The sequence below is a fragment of the Vombatus ursinus genome, unplaced genomic scaffold (assembly GCF_900497805.2).
Source record: "Vombatus ursinus unplaced genomic scaffold, bare-nosed wombat genome assembly UNPS02014768.1, whole genome shotgun sequence".
Taxonomy (NCBI): Eukaryota; Metazoa; Chordata; class Mammalia; order Diprotodontia; family Vombatidae; genus Vombatus; species Vombatus ursinus.
Genome location: NW_020954546.1, coordinates 35,041,654 through 35,061,626, shown reverse-complemented (window position 1 = coordinate 35,061,626; position 19,973 = coordinate 35,041,654). Strand labels below are relative to the sequence as shown.

Below are 19,973 nucleotides of genomic sequence, written 5' to 3'. Positions count from 1 at the left end.
CACCCAGAGAATCAGGGTCATGCCCTTCTCCCTGCCTTAGGCCACCTAGCCTTGACCATTTCCATTTTGGGCCCTTGGGAGAGACTGAAAGGATAGGAAGAAGAAGTTCTAAGTAAAAATTTCAGGGACAAATTTAGATTTGATGTTAAGAAATACTTCCTAATCATCAGAGCAGGGGCTCTTAATCTAGGGCCTGGGAACTTTAAGAAACATATTATTTTTATCACTAATTCAACTATTTCTATTTCAATAGTTGCTGTCAATTTTAATCTTATGTATTTTATTTTATGCATTAAAAAAAACAGCATTCTGAGAAGATGTCTGTAGTTTTCACCAGTCTGCCAAAGGGGTCCATGACACAGAAAAGGCCAAGAACCCTGGAATTAGAGCTTTTCTGGTACCTTCTGGAATGTCTCTTTCTTTGGAGGTCAGTAGATGGACATCTGTTGGGCATGTGATGGTGGGGATTCCTTTTGGGGTATGTGCTAGATGGTTGCTGAGTTCTCTTCTAACTAAAAACTTCTGTGATTCTATAGGTCATTTGGAAGATTAAATGGCTAATCCTTTTTATCCTGCCGCTGGTGTCTTTTGTTTGGTTCACACCTCAGGCCTTTGCTGTGTAGTACTATGAAATGAGTAAAGGAATAAAACCAGCTGGTTTCTGAGTCAGGATAACCGGGGTTCAGATTCAAAGCCTTCCACACACTGGCCACGCAACTCTTCAAGGTAATACATTGCATGGAATGCTCATCTTCATTAGAAAACAAAGTTCCTCACTGGGAGCCCCCTATACAGATGAAATAACAGGTTGAATTTTTTTTTTAAATGCGCCAAGCATTATACAAAGTACTGGGGATTAGCGTCTAGGTGGCTCAGTGGATAGAGTGCTGGGCCTGGAGTCAGGAAGACCTGAATTCAAATCCAGCCTCAGACACTAGCTGTATGACCTGTGTAAGTCACTTAACCTCTGTCTGCCCTAGTTTTCTCATCTGTAAATGGGGTAATAACAGCACCTACCTCCTAGGGTTGTTTTAAGAATCAAATGACATAATTATAAAGCTTACTTTATAAAGTGTAAAGCACTTACACATAGTAAGTGCTATATGAATGTTAGTTATTATTATTATTATTATTATTATTATTGGATGCCTCAGGCTTAAGAACTCTTGACTTAGAGTCCAGACCACCTGGATTTGAATCCTGACTCTGCTATTTACATCTTTGTGTGACATTGGGCAAATCACTTAATCTCTCTGGGCTCCAGTTTCCTCATCCAGATGACTTCTAATACCTCTTCCATTTCCAGATCTATGAGCCTATTATCCTGTGACTCTTGTTACCCTTCTCCAAGAGGTGTAAAGGAAAACTACAACCCAAGGAATGAAGGAAGCAAACCCATGGGTAGAAATGTTCTCTCAGCAAACACCCAGAGGTTATTTACTTGGCATGGGAGAAGTAAAAGTCCAAAATATAGAACAAGGCAGAGGGTGAGGGGAAGGTATGAAGCCCCTCCAGTATGAGGCAGCACAATAAACACTTGAACCAGGCAGTTTAGTAAATACTTCAGCGTAGGACAAAAGGGCGGGCAAGGACAGACCTGGGTAGGTGGGGAATGGGGGAAGGTGCATGTGCACCCTGCTAATGTTTCTGCACGTGTCGCAGTCTGATCTCCAACCACACCGCACCACATAAAAGGACTATGTTTGTAGATTTTTATTTTTTTAAATGTTACACTTTTTTGAGAATTTCAAGACGCTCTTTCATATAAGTAAAGAGAGCCTGGGGTGTCACAAAGCTAGGCTTCGGGATTTCAGGCTCAAAGTTGAGGTAATGCATGACCATAGTCAGAACCCTAGGTAAAACTCTGGGCTCAGTTTCTCTGTCAGCAAATTGGGGACAATAATCTTTTTATCTCTCTTACTGGTTCTCTGAAAAATAAATAAGACGATCTGATGGGTACTTTTCTCCATCAGACTCCTGACACTCTCCTCCTCATCTTTACCTCCTGACTTCAATGGCTTCCTTCAAGTCCCAGCTAAAATCCCACGTTCTGCAAGTGCCTTCCCTCTATTCATTTTTGGTCCTGTTTATATCTTATTTTTACATAGTTGTTTTTCATGCTGTTCTCCCCCAGACTGTGAATTCATTGAGAGTAGGTACTATCTTTTACCTTTCCCTGTATCCCCATCACTTAGCGCTATACCTGGCACAAAGTAAGCACTTAATACATTTTACTGACCGTCTGATCATAGGTGGGGAATGAGGCATATACACACACACTGTCAAACATGATCATTGTATCAGTTTGTTTTACTTAACCATATTTCCTTGGTGGGGTAATCAAGGTGTTACTTGAAATGATTTCTAATGCAATGACATCTCTTCCGAGAAAGTATAGCAGGGGTAAAGGAGAAAGGATTCTGGTCCTAGCTTTCTGAATGATTAAAGCCCACATAGGGCCATGCCCAACCCTCTTGAACTCTCTTTTTCCTACTGGTAAAATGAAAATGAATAACCAACAATAAAATTAGACTAGACTCATCTAACTGAATTTTTTTTTTTTCAGAGATCTACCAAACCTTACCTGCCCCACTTAAGGAGAAGACAAGGATGGAAGTAGGGGGACGAAGAGACTCAGCACCTTCTGATTTTAAAAACTTCACACCATTAAGAATTCTAAATCTTCCCTGTTTGAATTTAGTTCATTTCATCATGTTCAGTCCTCAGGAGAAATGGAGAATAACTCTTCCTTTCCTACCTCAGAATGAGTAACAAGCAAAATGAATTACTGAGTCTAATGCAGGGTGGTAAGTTTGATCTCATAGGAATTATTGAGACTTGATAGGATGAGACCCATGACTGGAATATGTCTCTGGAAGGGGTAAACCTTATTGTAACAGAAGAGAAAAAGGTGAGGGCAAAAGGGAGGAGAGCAGTACTGCATAATAAGAAAATGTGTTCATTTGAGGAAATCCAAAAAAACAGGAAGGAGGGTGGAGAACATTTATGTGAAAATCAGGCCTACTTGTCTCAGTCTCTCACCACATGGGAGAAATAGGGGCAGAATGCCAGGAACCAATGTGTCTGGGCACAGGCACAGTTTCAAGAAGAGAGCAAATATTCAACACTAAGCTCAATGTAGCTTCTCTCCTTCCACCATCTTTCTCCCAGAAATCTTCACAAAACAGTCCCAGAAGCTCCTGTTCCATGATGGCACTAGTTGATGAATTCTAGGGTAGTATCTCTCATCTTCATGGTGATGGTGACACAAGATTACATTCCTCCCCAGGGCCATATGCTTTTTAGTCCCTTGTAAAAATTAACTGGACTATACTTATAATCTTTAATTACATGACATAAGCATAAATGTAAATACTTTGAAATTAATAAGCATGATTTTCTTGGCACCCTAGGTAATCATCCTATGGTACCATTAAAGACAAGTGCACATTATCAACAGATGCAATATTCTGAGTATGGTGGAGTCCAGCTATATGAGTATGGTATAGTCCCAGCTATAGGAGAGGTTAAGGTTATCAAAATCTTGATATGCTGATTGGATGTCTATGCTGTTTGGCATCAATATGGTGAGCTCCTGGGATCAGGAATCCACTAGGCTGGCCAAGGAGGGTAAACCAGCACTGGTCAGAAATAGAGAAGGTCAAAGCTCCCATGCCAATTGGTAGTGAGATTGGGCCCATGAAGGGTTGCTGTACTTCCAGCCTGGGTGAGAAGGAGAAACCCAATCTTAAATAAACAAACCAATAAATAAGCAATAGATTCAATATACACAGCACTATACACAGCTTCACTTGACAGGATGCTTCAGTGACTAAATGTTCAAATTACATTCATGACATAGTACGTGTACATTTCAGGAACACATGTGTAACCTGGAGTTCTAGGCAAGTCTAGAGTGTTTTCATGAGACTCCCTTAATTGGTGGAGAGACTACTGATGCAACACTGCTGTGATTACATGAGAAGTAAAGTTTGTGTGAGAGGTGGAGGTCCAACCACGTCACCCCCTTACTCAATAAACTCCAGGGCTCCCTATCACCTCCAAGATCAAATATGAAATCCTCTGTTTGGCATTCAGAGCCTGTCACAGTCTAGTATCTATCCTACATTTCCAGTCTTCTTACTAGTTACCTTCCCCCTGGTACCCCCACCCCCCAAATCATATACTCTTCAATCCAATGACAATGGCTTCTTTGCTGTTCCTGTAAGAAGTCACTCCGTATCTTGGTTTTCTAGGCATTTTCTGTGGCTGTCTCCTATGTCTCCTTCTTCATCTTTGCTTACTAACTTCTCTGTCTTCCTTATCTTCTACAAGAAGCCTTTCCCAATCTCTCTTAATTCTAGTGCCCTCTCTCTCTTAATTATTTCTTGCATATAGCTTGTTTGTACAAATTTGTTCACATGCTGTTTCCCCCATTAGATTGTAAGCTCCTTGAGAGCAAGGTCTGTTTTTTTGCCTTTCTTTGTGTCCCAAGTGCCTAGCACATAGTATGAGCTAAATTAATGTTTATTAACTGAATGGAATGGGTTTATTTGTCATTTGCTATTTGTCATGGTCTTTTTTGTAACTAGCATTTGCAAAAATGTCAAACTGGCAGGTGTAAGCTAAGGGCTGCCCTTTGCCCTTTAAGAAATAATGACTAGGAAAGCAAACAGCTTTTTAAAATCTTTTGGGCAATAGGCGTTAAGTGACTTGCCCAGGGTCACACAGCTAAGTAGGTGTCTGAGGCCAGGTTTGAACGCAGCTCCTTCTGAATGGAGGGCTGTTGCTCTACCCACTGTGTCACCTCGCTGCCCAGTTAGCAGCTTTTAAACATAAAAATGTGCTCCTAAATGAGCAATATTTAGGGGGGCAGATAGACATAATTTTAGTACCTCTTTCTCACAGGAGACTAGAGAGGCCAGCCTCAAATAGAGGGTAAGCGACCTGCCCAATTCCTTCTCCTGCTCACCACAAAGTAGGAATCACAAAATCCTTGGAGAAGGGTGGGCAATGCCTTCCCTTGAGCCAATGTCTGTACATTTAGACTCCCCATGTGAATATGCCTATTTTCTATGGGCAGCACTCATGTATATACTTAGTACGAGAGGAAGTAATCATAAAAAGCAAAATGAGTACAAGGCAAAGCTAGCTAGCTCTAACAACATCAACAGGGCTATGAGAGCAAACATAACTATAAATATTAGCATACATACACACAAAGACAAAAACAATTAATAGGTGTTGCTATACTACAAACATTGTACAAGTACATGATCCAGTAAGTATGACAGCAAAACTATAATAAGTATGAGCTCAGACAGGTAATAATTAATATGTACAGGAACAAATAGATGCATTTATATGCAAGGCACACTTTAGGTGGGGAATCTCTAGTACTGCCATCCGGACACATGGATCACTAGTTCAGGTTCACCTGTGCCATCATAAGTGAGCCCAGTGACTGGTTGAATGGGTCGAGTTCTTCTGGAATTTACTGACCTTTGCTCCAACATCATAGACAGAGGACCGCTTCTCTATACCTAAACTTATAGAAGAACCAAGCTTGGTATCAGTATTTTTCTACTCTGGGGATTATTTTATGCCCTGGCCTAAAAGCCTCTAGGTGAAGTCTTTTTTTGCCATCTAAACTGGGATCCCTTTTTCTTCAAGTATGGTTGTCTAGTAATAGTAGCTGGTGGATAAACTGCTGGATCTGGAGTCTGGAAGACCTGAATTCTAATCTGACCTCTTATTAGCTGTGGGACATTGGGCAGATCACTTACTCTCTATTTGCCTCAGTTTCTTCAACTGGAAAATGGGTATAACAATAGCATCTACCACCTAGGGTTGTTGTAAGGATCAAATGAGGTATCTGTAAAGCACTCAGCATAGTGTCTGACACATATATAAATGCTAGACATTATTGTTATCTCTTTCACTGGAAATTTTCAGAGGCCATATCTGAGACAGAGGCTTTGAATAATTGATGGATGGTCTCTTTTGCTCAGAGGCCATCAAGCTAACTACCCATCACTTCCCTCTGCTTGATCATTAGAAAGTCCAACTGGAGAGGATTCTGGGAAGATAGTGGAATAAGGGAGGAAATTACCTGGCTCTCCTAAATCCCCCCACAAACAATATGAAATAATACCTCAGAGTGAACTTTGAGGGGCAGAAATAGTTTAAAGTTGGGGTAAAGCAGTTTTCCACCTAAAACAACTTCAGGGGATGTTAGGAAAGCCCCTACATCCCAGGGTGGTGATTTGACCTGATTGAAGTACAAATACCTCCGGGCAGATACTGCCCAATCAACAAACAACAAGCCTTGGGGGCAGCTGTGTAAGCTGCAGCTACAGCTTCAAGAACTTTTGCCTCACAGACAGTGTCGGGGTCAGACAGCCGATCAGGGGAAGATTGCAGGGCCATCCTCTGGTGCTAGATACCTGCTTGGGTGAGGTAAGCTGACTCTTGGCTCTGGTCCTGGCTGTGGCTGTGAGAGAGGAGGAATTAGCACGTGGGCTGGGTGAGTGCCATGGAAGAAGATGGGGACCCTGCTGGCTGTGGGCACTGAAGGATTTCTTTGTTTTGGTTCCAGAGTAGATGGGTGTGGGAGAGACTGGTCATGGCTCAGGGGCAGAGAGGAATACCTGAAGTCAGGCCCCTGATAGAGCTCAGAAAACAAAAGCACAAAAAACCTGAAGCCTGACATATTATCCCCCAGAATTCAGGACTAGAGCTTGACTTTAACACAAAGTCAACAAACAAGAAATAAGTTGCTTTAAAGAATAAGGAGTAAGCAAAAGAGAAAGAACCCAAATATAAATAGCTACTATGGTGATAGAGAAGATCTGGGTTCAAACTCAAAAGAAGATAGTGAAGTAAAAACAGCTATTTCTACTTCAAAGAAAAAAGCAAAATGGTCATAAGCCCAAAAAAGAGTTTTGGAAGAGCTTAAAAAGGACTTTAAAAATCAAATGAGAGAGGTTGAGGAAAAATTAGGGAAAAAAATAAGAGTAATGTAAGAAAATAAAGACAGTTATGAAAAGAAAGTCAACCAATTGGAAAAAGAGGTTCAAAAACTGAACAAAGAAAATAATTCCTTAAACTAGAATTAGGCAAGGGGAAGCTAATGATTTCATGAGACACCAAGAAATAATAAAATAAAATCAAAAGAATGGAAAAATAGAAGTGAATGTGAAATATCTCATTAGAAAAACAACTGATCTGGAGAACAGATCAAGGAGAGACAATATAAGAATTGTTGGACTACTTGAAAATTATGATAAAAAAAGTCTAGATACTATACTTCAAGAGATTATTAAGGAAAATTGCCCTGAAGTTTTAGAATGAGAGAGTAAAATAGAAATAGAAAAAATTGACTAATCACTCTGTGAAAGAGATCCCTAGGTGAAAACTCACAAGAACATAATAGCTAAGTTTTGAATCTCCTAGGTCAAGGAGAAAATACTACGAGCAACTAGAAAAAAACAATTCAAATACTGTGGAGCTATAGTCAGGATAATACAAGATTTAGCAGCTTCTATATTAAAAGACCAAAGTGCACAGAACACTATATTCTGAAGAACAAAGGAGTTGGACTTGTAACCAAGAATAACTTACCCTGCAAAGCTGGTGTAATCTTGAATGAAAAAAATGAATATTTAATGAACTAAAAGACTTTCAGATATTTGTAAAGAAAAGACCAGAACTGAATGGAAATTTTGACCTACTAGACTCTGGAGAAACATAAGAAGGTAAACATTAAAGACCAATTATGAAGGATTTAATAAGGTCAGAATCTTTACTTCTTATATGGGAAAACATTATTTGTGACTCATAAGAATGTTATCATTACTTGGGTAGTTTGAAAGAGAATACATAGGCTTGGGGCTGAATTGAGTATGATGGGAAGATGCTAAATAATAAAATTGGGTAGAGAGAGAGAAAATGGAGGCAGGAGGGGTAGAGGGCTGTTAGAACCTTATTCTCATCAGAACTGAATTAAAGAGAAAATAACATATACATCAAGAAGGATATTAAAGTCTTCTTAACTTACAGAGAAATAGGAAGGTGAGGGGAGAGGATAAGGGAAGGACTCTTAGAAAGGTATGTAGATCAAAAAATAGGAGGGTAAGGAGAGAGGATAAGGGAAGGAATTTTAAAAGGGGAGAAGAGGGTAAAGGAGGGATTCTTAGAGGGGGTGTGGATTAGTGAGGCGTGGTTAGAGGTAAATTAGATATTTGAGGAGGGATAGGGTAAAAAGAGAGGGAGAGAAGGATAAACAGTGACAAAAAGTAGGATAGAGGGAAATGCACAACTAGTAATTATAATTTTGAATGTGAATGGGATGAATTCACCCATAAAATGGAAACAGATAGCAGAATGGATTAAAAAACAGAATCTGACAATAGGTTGTTTACAAGAAACACATTTTAAAATAAGAGATACACATAAAAATAAAGGGCTGGAGTAGAATTTATTATGCTTCAGCTGATGCAAAAAAAAAGCAAGGGTAGCAATCATGATCTCAAACAAAGTTAAAGCTGAAATAGATTTAGTTAAAAGCGATATTTTGATATGCCAATAAATTTAATAACTTAAGTGAAATTGAAGAATATTTACAAAAATATAAATTGCCTGGATTAACAGAAGAGGAAACAGACTATCTAAATAAACCTATTTCAGAAAAAGAAATTAAACAGGCCATAAATGAGCTTCCCAAGAAAAAAGCATCAAGATTGGATTTACAAGTGCATTCTACCAAACACTTAAAGATCAATTAATTCTAATATTAAATAAATTATTTGGAATAATGGGCAAAGGAATCCTACCAAACTTCTTTTATGAAATGAATATGATGCTGATCTCTAAACCAGGAAGAACAAAAAACAAACAAACAAACAAAAACAAAAAACAGAGAAACAAAATTACATGCCAATTTCATTAATGAATATGGATGTAAAAATTCTAAATAAAACAATAGCCAGAAGACTACAACAATATATCACAAAGATTATACATGGTGACCAAGTGGAATTTATATCAGGATTGCAGGTTTGGCAGAAGGAAAACTATTAATTGATTACATCAAAAACAAAAGTAATAATCATATGGTTGTATCAACAGATGCAGAAAAAGCTTTTGACAAGTACAGCACTCATTCCTATTAAAAACACCCAAAAGCGTAGGTATAAATGGATTTTCCTTAAAATGATAAGAAACATCTACCTAAAACCATCATCAAGCATTATTTGTAATAGGGATAAGCTAGAAGCCTTCTCAGTAAGATCAGTAATGAAACAAGGATGTCCATTATCACCAATATTATTCAATATTGTATTAGAAATGCTAGCAATAGCAATAAAGAAGAAAAAGAAACTGAAGTTATCAGAACAGGCAATGAAGTAATAAAATGATTTCTCTTTGTGGAGGATACAATGATATACTTGGAAAATCCTAGATATTCAACTAAAAAGTTAGTTGAAACAATTAATAGTTTTAGCAAAATAGTAGGATTTAAAAAAAAAATCCACATAAGCCATCAGCATTTCTATATATCACCAACAAAACCCTGCAAGAAGAGATAGTAAGAGATATCCCATTTAAAATAACTGTAGACTATAAAATACCTGGGAGTATATCTGCCAAGACAAACCCAGAAACTACATAAACATAATTGTAAAACACTTTTTATACAAATAAAGTCAGATTTAAAGAATTGGAGAAATATTAATTGTTCATAAGTGGGCAGAGCCAATATAATAAAAATGACAACTCTGCCTAAACTAATCTACTTATTCAATGCTATCCCAAATAAGTTATCAACATTTTATTTTACTGTGCTAGAAAAAATAATAATAAAATTTATTGGGAATAGCAAAAGGTCAAGAATATCAAAGGAATTAATGAAAAAAATGTAAAGGAAGAAGGTTTAGCAGACCAGATTCTAAACTATCTTATAAAGCAGTCATTATCAAAACTCTCTGATATTGGCTAAGAAGTAGAAAGGTGCATCAGTGGAACAGTGTAGATATAGAATACGCAGCAGTAAATAATTATAGTTACCTTGTGTTTGACAAAAATAAAAATTTAAGTTTTTGGGATAAGAATATACTATTAGGTAAAAAAAAAATTGTTGGGAAAACTAGAAAGCAATCTGGCAGAAAATTGTGTATAGACCAATATCTTACACCATTTACCAAAATAAGGTCAAAATGGATACATGACCTAGCTATAAAGGGAGATATCATGAGAAAACTAGAAGAACATGGAACAATTACCTATCAGACTTATAGATAGGAGAAGTAAGTATATGAGTAAATAAGGAATAGAGAGCATTGTGAAAAATAAAATGAATAATTTTAATTACATTAAATTGAAAAGAATTTGTTCAAATAAAACCAATGGAGATAAGATGAGAAAGAAGCCGAAAATTGGAGAAGCATTTTCATAGACAATTTCTTGGATAAAGGTCTCATATCTCAAATGTATAGAGAACTTTGTCAAATTTATAAGAATATAAGTCATTCCCCAATAGATAAATGTCAAAGGACATGATCAGGCAGTCTTTTGATGAAGAAATCAAAACTATATACAGTCATGAAAAAATACTCTAAATCATTATTGCTTAAGGAAATATTAATGAAAACAACTTTGAGCTATTATCTCATTCCAATTAGATTAGTTAAAATGATAAAAGGGAAAAATGACAAATGTTGGAGGGGATGTGGAAAAATTGGGACACTAATACACTGTTGGTGGGACTCTGAACTGACTCAACCATTTTGGAGAATAATCTGGAATAATGCCAAAGAGTTAGAAAACTTTAACCCAGCAATACCACTATTAGGTCTGTTTCCCAAGGTGACTGGGGAAAAAGGTAAAGAATCTATATGTTCTAAAAGATTTACAGCAGCTCTCTTTGTGGTGGCAACGAACTGAAAATTGAAGGGATGTCCATCATTTGGGGGAATGGCCAAACAAGTTGTGTTATATGATTGTGATGGAATACTACTGTGCTGTAAGAAATGATGAACTGGCTGATTTTAGAAAAACATGGAAAGACTTGTATGAAAAAATGAAAAATCAAGTAAGCAGAACTAAGAGCATGTTATATACAGTAACAGCAATATTATTGAAGAATAATTGTGAATAACCAAGTTACTCTGAGTACTATAAATACTCAGATCAATTATAAAGGGCTTATGAAGGAAGATGTCGTTCGCCTCCAGGGAAAGAACTGATAAATAGAAGCATGCATAGTATACTTTTACATATACTTATAAATCTGCATCAAATGGTTGCCTTCCCTACTGTGGGATGAGGAGGGAGGGAGGGAATCAATTTTGAACTTAAAATGTAACAAAAAAGAAAAAAAGAGATACAGAAAAAAAGACAGTCTAACTTACTTGCCAATGGGCAACAGATGGTTGCAGTGAATTGTTTTGATAGGGCCTCCTCTACTCTCTGGCGCCATTCTGTAAACAGGTTAAGTTACCAAATCTCTCAACTCCTTTATATAAGTAAGCTTTCAATTGGTCAACCAACTTATGAGTGAGTGCCTTCAATACCAAGATTTCCCAACACAATTCTGTATCTTTATTAAAAGTCTTTATGGTGCCTTCCAGCATCATACCATCATTTCTTTTTGTAACAAATCATATGAGTTAAGTCATGTTACTTGTTTGGCTTCTCTATTAGCTGAAAGATGTACTAGTGAATATTTGTATCATTTCCAAACACATGTCAATGAGTAAACATGGCATAAAGCCTATAGCATAATTTCTAGTGGAATGTATTAGAAATGTCGTATGTTGACTCCACTGAGATTAATATTCAAGTCTCAATATTCTCAACATTTTCACCAACATGCAGCTGAAATGATCAGGCTGCATATTTCCTTGTAGGTGGTAGAGTGTGGTTCTAGATTTTTAGGTATCTGCTGAAGTCAGCGTTCCTTTGAGTAGCCCACTCTCAAAGTCTCGGTTTTGTTCACAGTGGATGCTAGCAAGGGAATCCATACATTGAAAAATCTTTCTCCCAGAATACTTTGGCAACTGGGTCCAGTGATGATTTATTATAGCACTAGGTACCTCACTTAACCTAGTACACAGGGGCCCTTCAGTGGGAGGAGTGGGAAAGTGACCTATTCCTTCTTTCTCCCAGTATCAACAGGTCAGTGTTTCTTCATAAGAATGAAACCAAACCAGTTTTGCATCTAATCTGAAAAGTGAGAGAGTGACTTCTAGTTAGGTCTTTAATCCATGTGGGGAGAGCCCCACGTGTTCTGGGAGCCTGTAGTTACCATGTTTTCTTTTGAGACAAAAGCTTGATTCTCTGTCTCTCTCGTCTCTGTCTCTCTCTCTTTTAACTGTCTTTGGATTTGGGGAGTTCTTTGCAAGCACCAAGAGAGTGTTTTTATAAGCATTAGGCAAGCAGTAAACTTTGACTAGTTTTGTAAAATATTCTTTATTTTCCAAATTTGCATAACTCTGTATTTGGGATTGACTGTGATTTCCGCCTCTTAAGTTTGGGGTAGTATAAAATTCTTTTTTTTTTTTTTAAACAAAACACTTAAAAAGACAATGCTTAAGCTTCGCTGAACCCAAGATAACATTTGTGGATTGGAAATAAGGACAAAAAAGTTCAAAAAGCCTCTTCCCCTGGCATATTTGCTGAAGAAAGCAAATAGGGACTGGTTCAAGAGAATGTAATAGGAGTTGACTGGCATATGGGGGGGGTGCTAATCCTTGAAATATGTGAGAATTTCCTTTCTGGCTTCATTCTAGGCAACTATGTAGAAACCTGAGGTGAACCTGTTTTCAGTTATGACAGCCCAGAACTGTGTGATGATGAAAATTCTTCTAATTGACTGGAACTACCAATTTAGGAGTTGTTGAGCTGGAACTGAGTGATATACAAAAATGTCAGTCCAACATTATACCTCTGTTTCCTTTATAGCTATGAGGAGGCAGGTGTATTTTGAATTGCCTCCACAAGATCTGGGAGAGGGTAGGGTAGATATCCTGTCTCCCCCATGTGAGCATATGGCTAACTCTATCTCTGTTTGTTCTTTGCCAACCTTGTACAAATAAGTACCTAGAGATGGAACTGTCTGAGTGACAACCTCATGAGTTTGGAAGATCCAGAGGTCCCACCAGAGCACCAGTTGGTGGGCAGGGCTGAAAGGCAGTTGCAGCAAAATTTACCAGAGTGGTAGTAGACTATGTCCTTGGAAATAGCTGTAGCAGGATTGGAGAGACCCATTAAAGACAAATGGATTTGGAGTGATAGTCATCTGAAGAAAGGTTGCTTCAGGGATTGTGAACACCTCAGGGCAGAAAGAAGTGCCAATTATGGATTCTGAAAAGCACTAGCCCTTGGATCCCAGTAGACAGCTACAACTAAGGGGAACTTCATGAAGACTCCGCAAAGGGAGTAAAGGTCTTTCAGGGCCAAGAGTTGGGAGGTCTCTCTTTACCACGTGTGTTTCCTACATATGTGGCTCACTACACTTATACCTTGAGTTTGAGGCCCCCACCCCCACCCCATGTCATTGTACTTGTGGGAGAGTCCACTTTGGATTTTAGAGATAATGTACCAATTGTTTTTGTTGCATCTATTTAGCAAATTCCTTTTCCAAAAATGCTAATTAACTCTGGCTGGATGATTGTTAATGGGGAGCACACTGGTGGGGACCTATGAATAGCAATACTAGAAACTCAGCTTCTTAGGGTTATCACTACTAACCCTCAGAGAGGATAAGTAGCAATAGCTCCACTGGGGTTTGGTGGACCCCAAATCACAAGTTTAAGTGTGAGTTAGGGGAGTGGCCCATGGGGGCAGGGAATGCTACATAATATCTACTCTGAGGGGTAGCTGGTTGGTGCAGTGGATAGCATACTGGTCCTGGAGTCAGGAGAACTTAAATTCAATTCTGGGCTCAGACACTTACTAGCCATGTGACCTAGGGTAAGTCATTTAACCATAAATGCCTCTTTAAAAAATAAAATTTTTAAAAAAAAATCTACTCTTAAGAAAACCAAATTGTACATAATAGAGATTTGTGGTGTGATATAAAAGCTTCTTTTTCCTGTTCTCCTTCCTATGTTCGTATTTGTTTATGTTTGTCAAGTTCATAATAATAAAAATATTTTTTGATGCATCCAAAAGATGGAAGCAGGGCAGGTAACAGAGGATGAATATGTGGCATGGAACGCCAAAGCTGAGAATGAACTCTGGCTGATGAGGGAAGCTAAGAGCAATAAAAAGCTATGGGGGTAGGGGGTGGGGAGAAAGAGTAGGATCAGAGAAAGAGTAAGTCCACTTTCAAGGTAGATGAGATGATGATGAGTGATGGGGAGAAGGCACAGCTGCTCAACTATTATTTTGCTTATTTTTTCTTTTCCAGTGAGAATGAGCTTTGAACTAGAAAGAACAACCATAAGTAATAGGAAGTTGAAGCCAAAGATAAGTGGGGAGATAGTAAGAGAACATTTAGCTGCCCTTGAGTTCAAGGGCAGTTCTGGATGTACGATACCTCAGGATACTGAAAAAACTGGCCACTCCAGATTGTGGAGAATGGGAGATGTACCGTATGATGGGAGAAGGGCAAATGTCCTGATCTTTCAAAAAGAGAATAGCTTGTACAAGCCATAGTACAGAACTTGCCAGGAAGCTCCACTTCACCTCCTTGCAGACTTCTAGAATGTATTTTTTTTTTTAATCAAGGGGATGAAAAGCAGAACTTTCTGCTGGCCTGGTAAGTTTCTGAGATCTCTGAAGACCCTTTTGCCATGAGCACTGAGCAAGCCCCAATTGTCCAGCTAAATAAATGAGCCTGGCCAGAAGGGACTGGTTTGGGCTCTGCTCTGATCCAGGGAGGTCTCCCTTTCCCTAATGAACAAATGGGGATACACTGGTAGAGGCTTATGAGCCCTTTTGAGCATCTGTTTCATTTAGCCTTACTTCAGCTGGGTGGCAGTGAATAGAATGCTGGACTTGGTATCAGGAAGACCTGAGTTCACACCCTTAGCCTCTCTCAGCCTCAGTTTCCTCATCTGTAAAGTGGGGATAATAACAATGCCTACCTCACAGGATTGTTGTGAGAATCACCTTGAGGTGATAATACCTGTCAAGTGCTTTGCTAACATTAAAGCATTAGGTAGATGCTGGCTACTTAGAACATTTTGATGTTTCAGTTCACCTGTTTTAGAAAAGATGTTTGGCCTGTTCAGAATAGGTTCCCACATTAAATAAAAATAAACGTGGTTCTGTTTATAAATACATATATGTATGCATATCTACCTTGTGGCATTACTATATATAAACATGCGTGTATTTTGCATATATGTGTATTACATCTATTATATATGTACTTCTAGGGGGGAGCGACTATTCTGCAACTTGTTTAGGTTTTGGGTTAGCATGTTCTGCGCCTTCTAGATGCTAGATGCACGCCCCCACTCCCGTCCGCCACACTCAATATGGCGACGTCGTCACCACAGCGTTTGACCTCATCCACAGGCCCGCCCCAAGGAGGAGGGAAAAAAGAGGTTGAAGGTCTTCCTACGTCACTTCCACTTCCCCTCGCCAGAGTGACTAAGATGGAACCGTTGTTGGAACCGCGTTCGGGTTTGTGGGCCGGGGGCCCCTCGCCGGGCCAGTTCTACCGCATCCCGCCCGTCTCCGGAGCCTTCCCAGGGCCGGACAGCACCGTCTGCGGAAGCCCGGTTACTCGGACGCAGTGAGTGTCCACACCACTTCCTTCCCGGATCCGGGCCTCGGGGCCGCCAGGGGGAAGTCGGAGGGGTCCCCGGACCCCGGGCTGGGCGGCAGCACGAGCCGGGGCCGGGGCTCCCGGAGTGGAGGACTGGGCGGGGGGCGCTCGGAGAGCGGGTGAGGGAGGGACGACCGGAAGGAGTCGTGGGGGGCCGGAAGTGAAGGTGTACTGCTGTCTGGGGGCTTTCCGGCGCCGGCCTCGTTTCCGCTCGGACCCTGCAGCTGAACTCTCAGCCCCGGCCTTTCTTTAACCGCTGCCGGGGCCTGCTCTCTTGGCCTTTCTCCTGCTCCTACCCTTCTCGCAGCCTCCAACCATTGCCGAGCCTTCCCCAGGCTTCTGTCGTCCGCCGTTCCCCAGCCCGGTGCCCATCCTTCCCCCCCCTCCACGAGGCCCTTTCCTTAGGGACATTTTCATCTTTTTCCTCGTCTGTGATAGTTCTGCCTTTGTTCCGTTATCGACTCTCAGTCCTTGGTCTAGATCCTCATTTAACCTTTTCTTTCTTGATCTCATCCGCTCCAGTGGTTTCAGTTATAACCTAAATGTCCGTGACTCTCCCAAGTCTGTGTTTCCGTCTCTAAACTCTAGCCAAAGCGCCCTGCTGGATAATTAGAAGAAGGGCCAGTGGCCCCCCAGCTCCTGAACGTGTCTGAAACAGAATGTACCGTTTTCCCCCCTAAATTTATCCTTCACGCTTAAGTCCTTGGCCTCTTATGGGAACCACCACCTGAAACTGCAGCTATCTCTTCTTTCTCCTCTGGATTCCTCATTCAATCAGTTACGAGGTCCTGATAATTCTACCTCAACTTTCTCTCCCATCTGCTACCTCATTCCTGTTAGTACTGCCCTTATCCCAATTCGGTTCCTCCCTACCTCTTTCCTAGACTATTGTCATAATCTTCTAACTGATCTCTCCCGGTTCTATTTTATCCTTCATACTGATGCCCAAGCAACTTTCCTAATAAATTGTGATCAGTGACTCCCCTACTCAAAATCTGTCCCTGGTTCATTGCTTCCTAAAACTGTGAACCCATTCACAGTTTGGATCCGGGCAGTGTTGTCATTCTAGCTAGACAGAACTATTTTTCATCCTTTGTTTTTCTGCCCTTTCCTATCTCTATGCCTTTGCACAGATTAATTATTCTTTGCTTGGAGTAGATTTCCTGGTTTTTCTTCCTCCCCTACATCTTTCTTTCTGTCTTCAGAAGCTTCTCACTTGTTTCAAAGCCCAACCAAGATACTACTTTTTTCCATGAAGTTTTCTCTCAATCTGTCCCCTGAGTGAAAGGAATCTCTGCCTCAAATTCCCCTATAGCATTTTACTTAATTCTCTTTGCCCCTACCACATTTTACCTTTTATCGTAATCATTTTCTTACCTGCTGTGTCCTTCTCGTTAGATTGTAAGCTCCAAATGTTGAATTAGGAGTTGGAAGAGTGTTTGTGTCTTCTGGTTTACCAGCTTTCTTGCTGTGTGCTGTAGCGGAAAGAGTGCTGGAGTTGGAGTTAGGAAGACCTTGGTTTAAATCCTGTCTCAGATTGTCACTAGATATATGATGAGTCCCTTATTCTCTGAGACTCACTTTCCTCATCTGGAATATGGGGATACTATTATCTTCAGTATCTGCCTCACAGAATTGTTTTTTAGGCTCAGATGAGATAATGTATGTCAAATGTTTTGAAAAATTTTAAGTGCTTATCGCTGTTGCATCTTTCCAGGAACCCAATGGTGACGGGGACCTCTGTCCTAGGTGTGAAATTTGAGGGTGGTGTAGTAATTGCAGCAGATATGCTGGGGTCCTATGGCTCCCTGGCTCGTTTCCGAAATATCTCTCGAATCATGCGTGTCAACAACAATACCATGCTTGGTGCCTCTGGGGACTATGCTGATTTCCAGTATGTGAAGCAAGTCATTGACCAGATGGTGTAAGTCAATACGAAGACCCACTTCCCCATGTCATTTTGGGGGACATGGTGCCAGTTCAGTGAAGAGGTGACTCCTCATTCCTAGGACCTGCCCTGAGGAGTCCTCAAGTGGGGAGGAAGGAATCATTATTTCCCTTCCACACAGAATAAATAGGTTGTTTTGCTGAGGCTGTAGCAAGAGGGAGGGAGGACCCAGAGGAGGGAGATGTAGCAAGACCTGGGCTATTTTCTTCCTGTAGAGGTCAGCATGAGAGACTGACATCTTATGGGGGTGTGGGTGGGGGCTGGATCTCCCTGGCTGCTGCCTCACTGTTTTTCCTTTTTGATCAATTATTCTGAAGGATTGATGAAGAACTGCTGGGTGATGGACACAGCTATAGCCCGAAAGCCATCCACTCTTGGTTGACTAGAGCCATGTACAGCCGTCGCTCCAAGATGAACCCACTGTGGAACACCATGGTCATTGGTGGCTATGCTGATGGAGAAAGGTTGGTGTGAAGACATCTGTTGCTTTGACAGATAGCTCCTCTTCTGCCCCTAGCTTGTATTCAGCTGCTCAGCTCTAGTATCCTGGGTCCCATCCCTAGACCAAAGTTCATAAATTAATGGTAGGGTGGGATCTGGAGAACTGCAAGATAGGAGGGGTCCTCTGACCAGTCTGGCTGTCTCTTTCTAGCTTCCTTGGCTATGTGGACATGCTTGGTGTAGCCTATGAAGCCCCTACGCTGGCTACTGGTTATGGTGCCTACTTGGCCCAGGTAAGTAGGCAGAGATCAGAGAGGGGAAAGGGAACATTTTGCCTGAAAGATCCCTGACCCTAACCTCCCAGCTCTGACAGGAATGGGAGGGCTTCTCTAACAGGCAGTATACAAAGTACTATGTATGGTGTGAGGCATCGAACAGAGTATTTTCCTTAATGTGAGCAATGTTCAAGGTAGTTGAGAGAAATGTGCCTCCTTTGCTGTGCTCCTTCCCCCCAATTCTGTAACCCTGTGGTTCTTTCCCTCTCAGCCCTTGATGCGAGAGATTTTGGAGAAGAAGCCAGTTCTAAGCCAAGCAGAGGCTCGGGAGCTGGTGGAGCGTTGCATGCGTGTGTTGTACTACCGAGATGCCCGATCATATAACAGGGTGAGAGGCGTGTTCAGGTCAAGGGTTGTCTTGCTGGGGATGTTGTTGCAGGTCTGTGGGTATCTGTTGGAATTAGCCTCCTCAAAGCAAGTTCTTTAAGATTTAACGTGCTTATCACCTTATTCCTCATCTTACCTCTTTTGAAATTTGAGGGAAAGAACATCACTTGACCTGACCTCCAGCACCATGCCAGGCTTGCTGGGACCTTCTGAAACCTCACAACAATTATATGCTATTCTTCCCTTTAGTTTGAAATTGCCACAGTGACTGAGAAAGGAGTTGAAGTGGAGGGACCTTTGTCTGCAGAGACCAATTGGGATATCGCCCACCTGATCAGGTGACTTGAAATTCAGGTTTCTTTGTTGGTCGTGTGTGTGTTTCTGTGTCTGTGGATGTGGATAGTAAGTGCTGGCTCTGTTCGATGAGGCTTCTTCCTTTCCTGGAGGTGCCTTAGATTATCTAGGCAGAGTTGGAGTTGTCCTCAGCTAGAATTTGGGCAGTAGTTGGAGTGAATTCAGGAAATTCAGGAAAACCTTAATTTGAATCCTCCCTCTGCTTTTTTTATTAGCTGGGGGACCATGGTCATTTAGCTTCCATTTAATCTTTTAAAAATCAATGTTTAAGTACTTACGAACCCTACAGTGCTGTATGTGAGCCATAATCCTGGCTTTCCTGCCTCTGGAATAAGTGTTCTTTTCTTTTTTAGTGGCTTTGAATGATGCAGTTTTATCTCCAGCCTCATCTCTTGTGCCCTGACTGCTCCTGGCCCTCCCATTAAGGTCGTGTTGGCTGTCCCAGGACTGAGATTTGACTTTTTCCTTTTGTAAGAGATTGGTAGGAAATAAATCATTCTGGACCTCCTGTCTTTGTGCTTGTGGGGTAAGATGGGAGCCTTCTGTGTTGCATCTTATAGTTCCTTCCCCCCAGGCAATAGTGTCATCTCCATTCTCTCTTCCTCAAGAGATCTTTGTTCAAGAGAATTAATTTGTTCTGTGAAGACATGGCACCTACACTGCTGATTTCTTTTGGACCTATATGCTGAGGCTATAGCAGAAGCCTTAAGTATATGTGGCCTGAAATAAACACATTCCCCGAAGATTGATGCTAGTGTTCTAATGTAATCTTAACCATGGTTTCAAC

The 19,973-nt window shown here is 40.6% G+C and overlaps 1 protein-coding gene and 1 long non-coding RNA gene across 2 annotated transcripts; both read left to right on the top strand.

The window, feature by feature from the left end:
• Positions 1–313: 313 nt before the first annotated feature.
• LOC114042836 lies at positions 314–4,340 on the top strand. Its single transcript, XR_003569034.1, has 3 exons — positions 314–427; positions 537–726; positions 2,567–4,340. It is a non-coding gene; the product is annotated as an uncharacterized LOC114042836 (long non-coding RNA).
• Positions 4,341–15,584: 11,244 nt separating this feature from the next.
• Positions 15,585–19,694, top strand: LOC114043097 (proteasome subunit beta type-4). Its single transcript, XM_027862035.1, has 7 exons — positions 15,585–15,748; positions 17,499–17,705; positions 18,047–18,193; positions 18,382–18,463; positions 18,717–18,833; positions 19,082–19,170; positions 19,540–19,694. Exons 1-7 carry the CDS (start codon positions 15,609–15,611, stop codon positions 19,550–19,552), a joined length of 795 nt encoding a protein of 264 aa, XP_027717836.1. The 5' UTR covers positions 15,585–15,608; the 3' UTR covers positions 19,553–19,694.
• Positions 19,695–19,973: the final 279 nt, after the last annotated feature.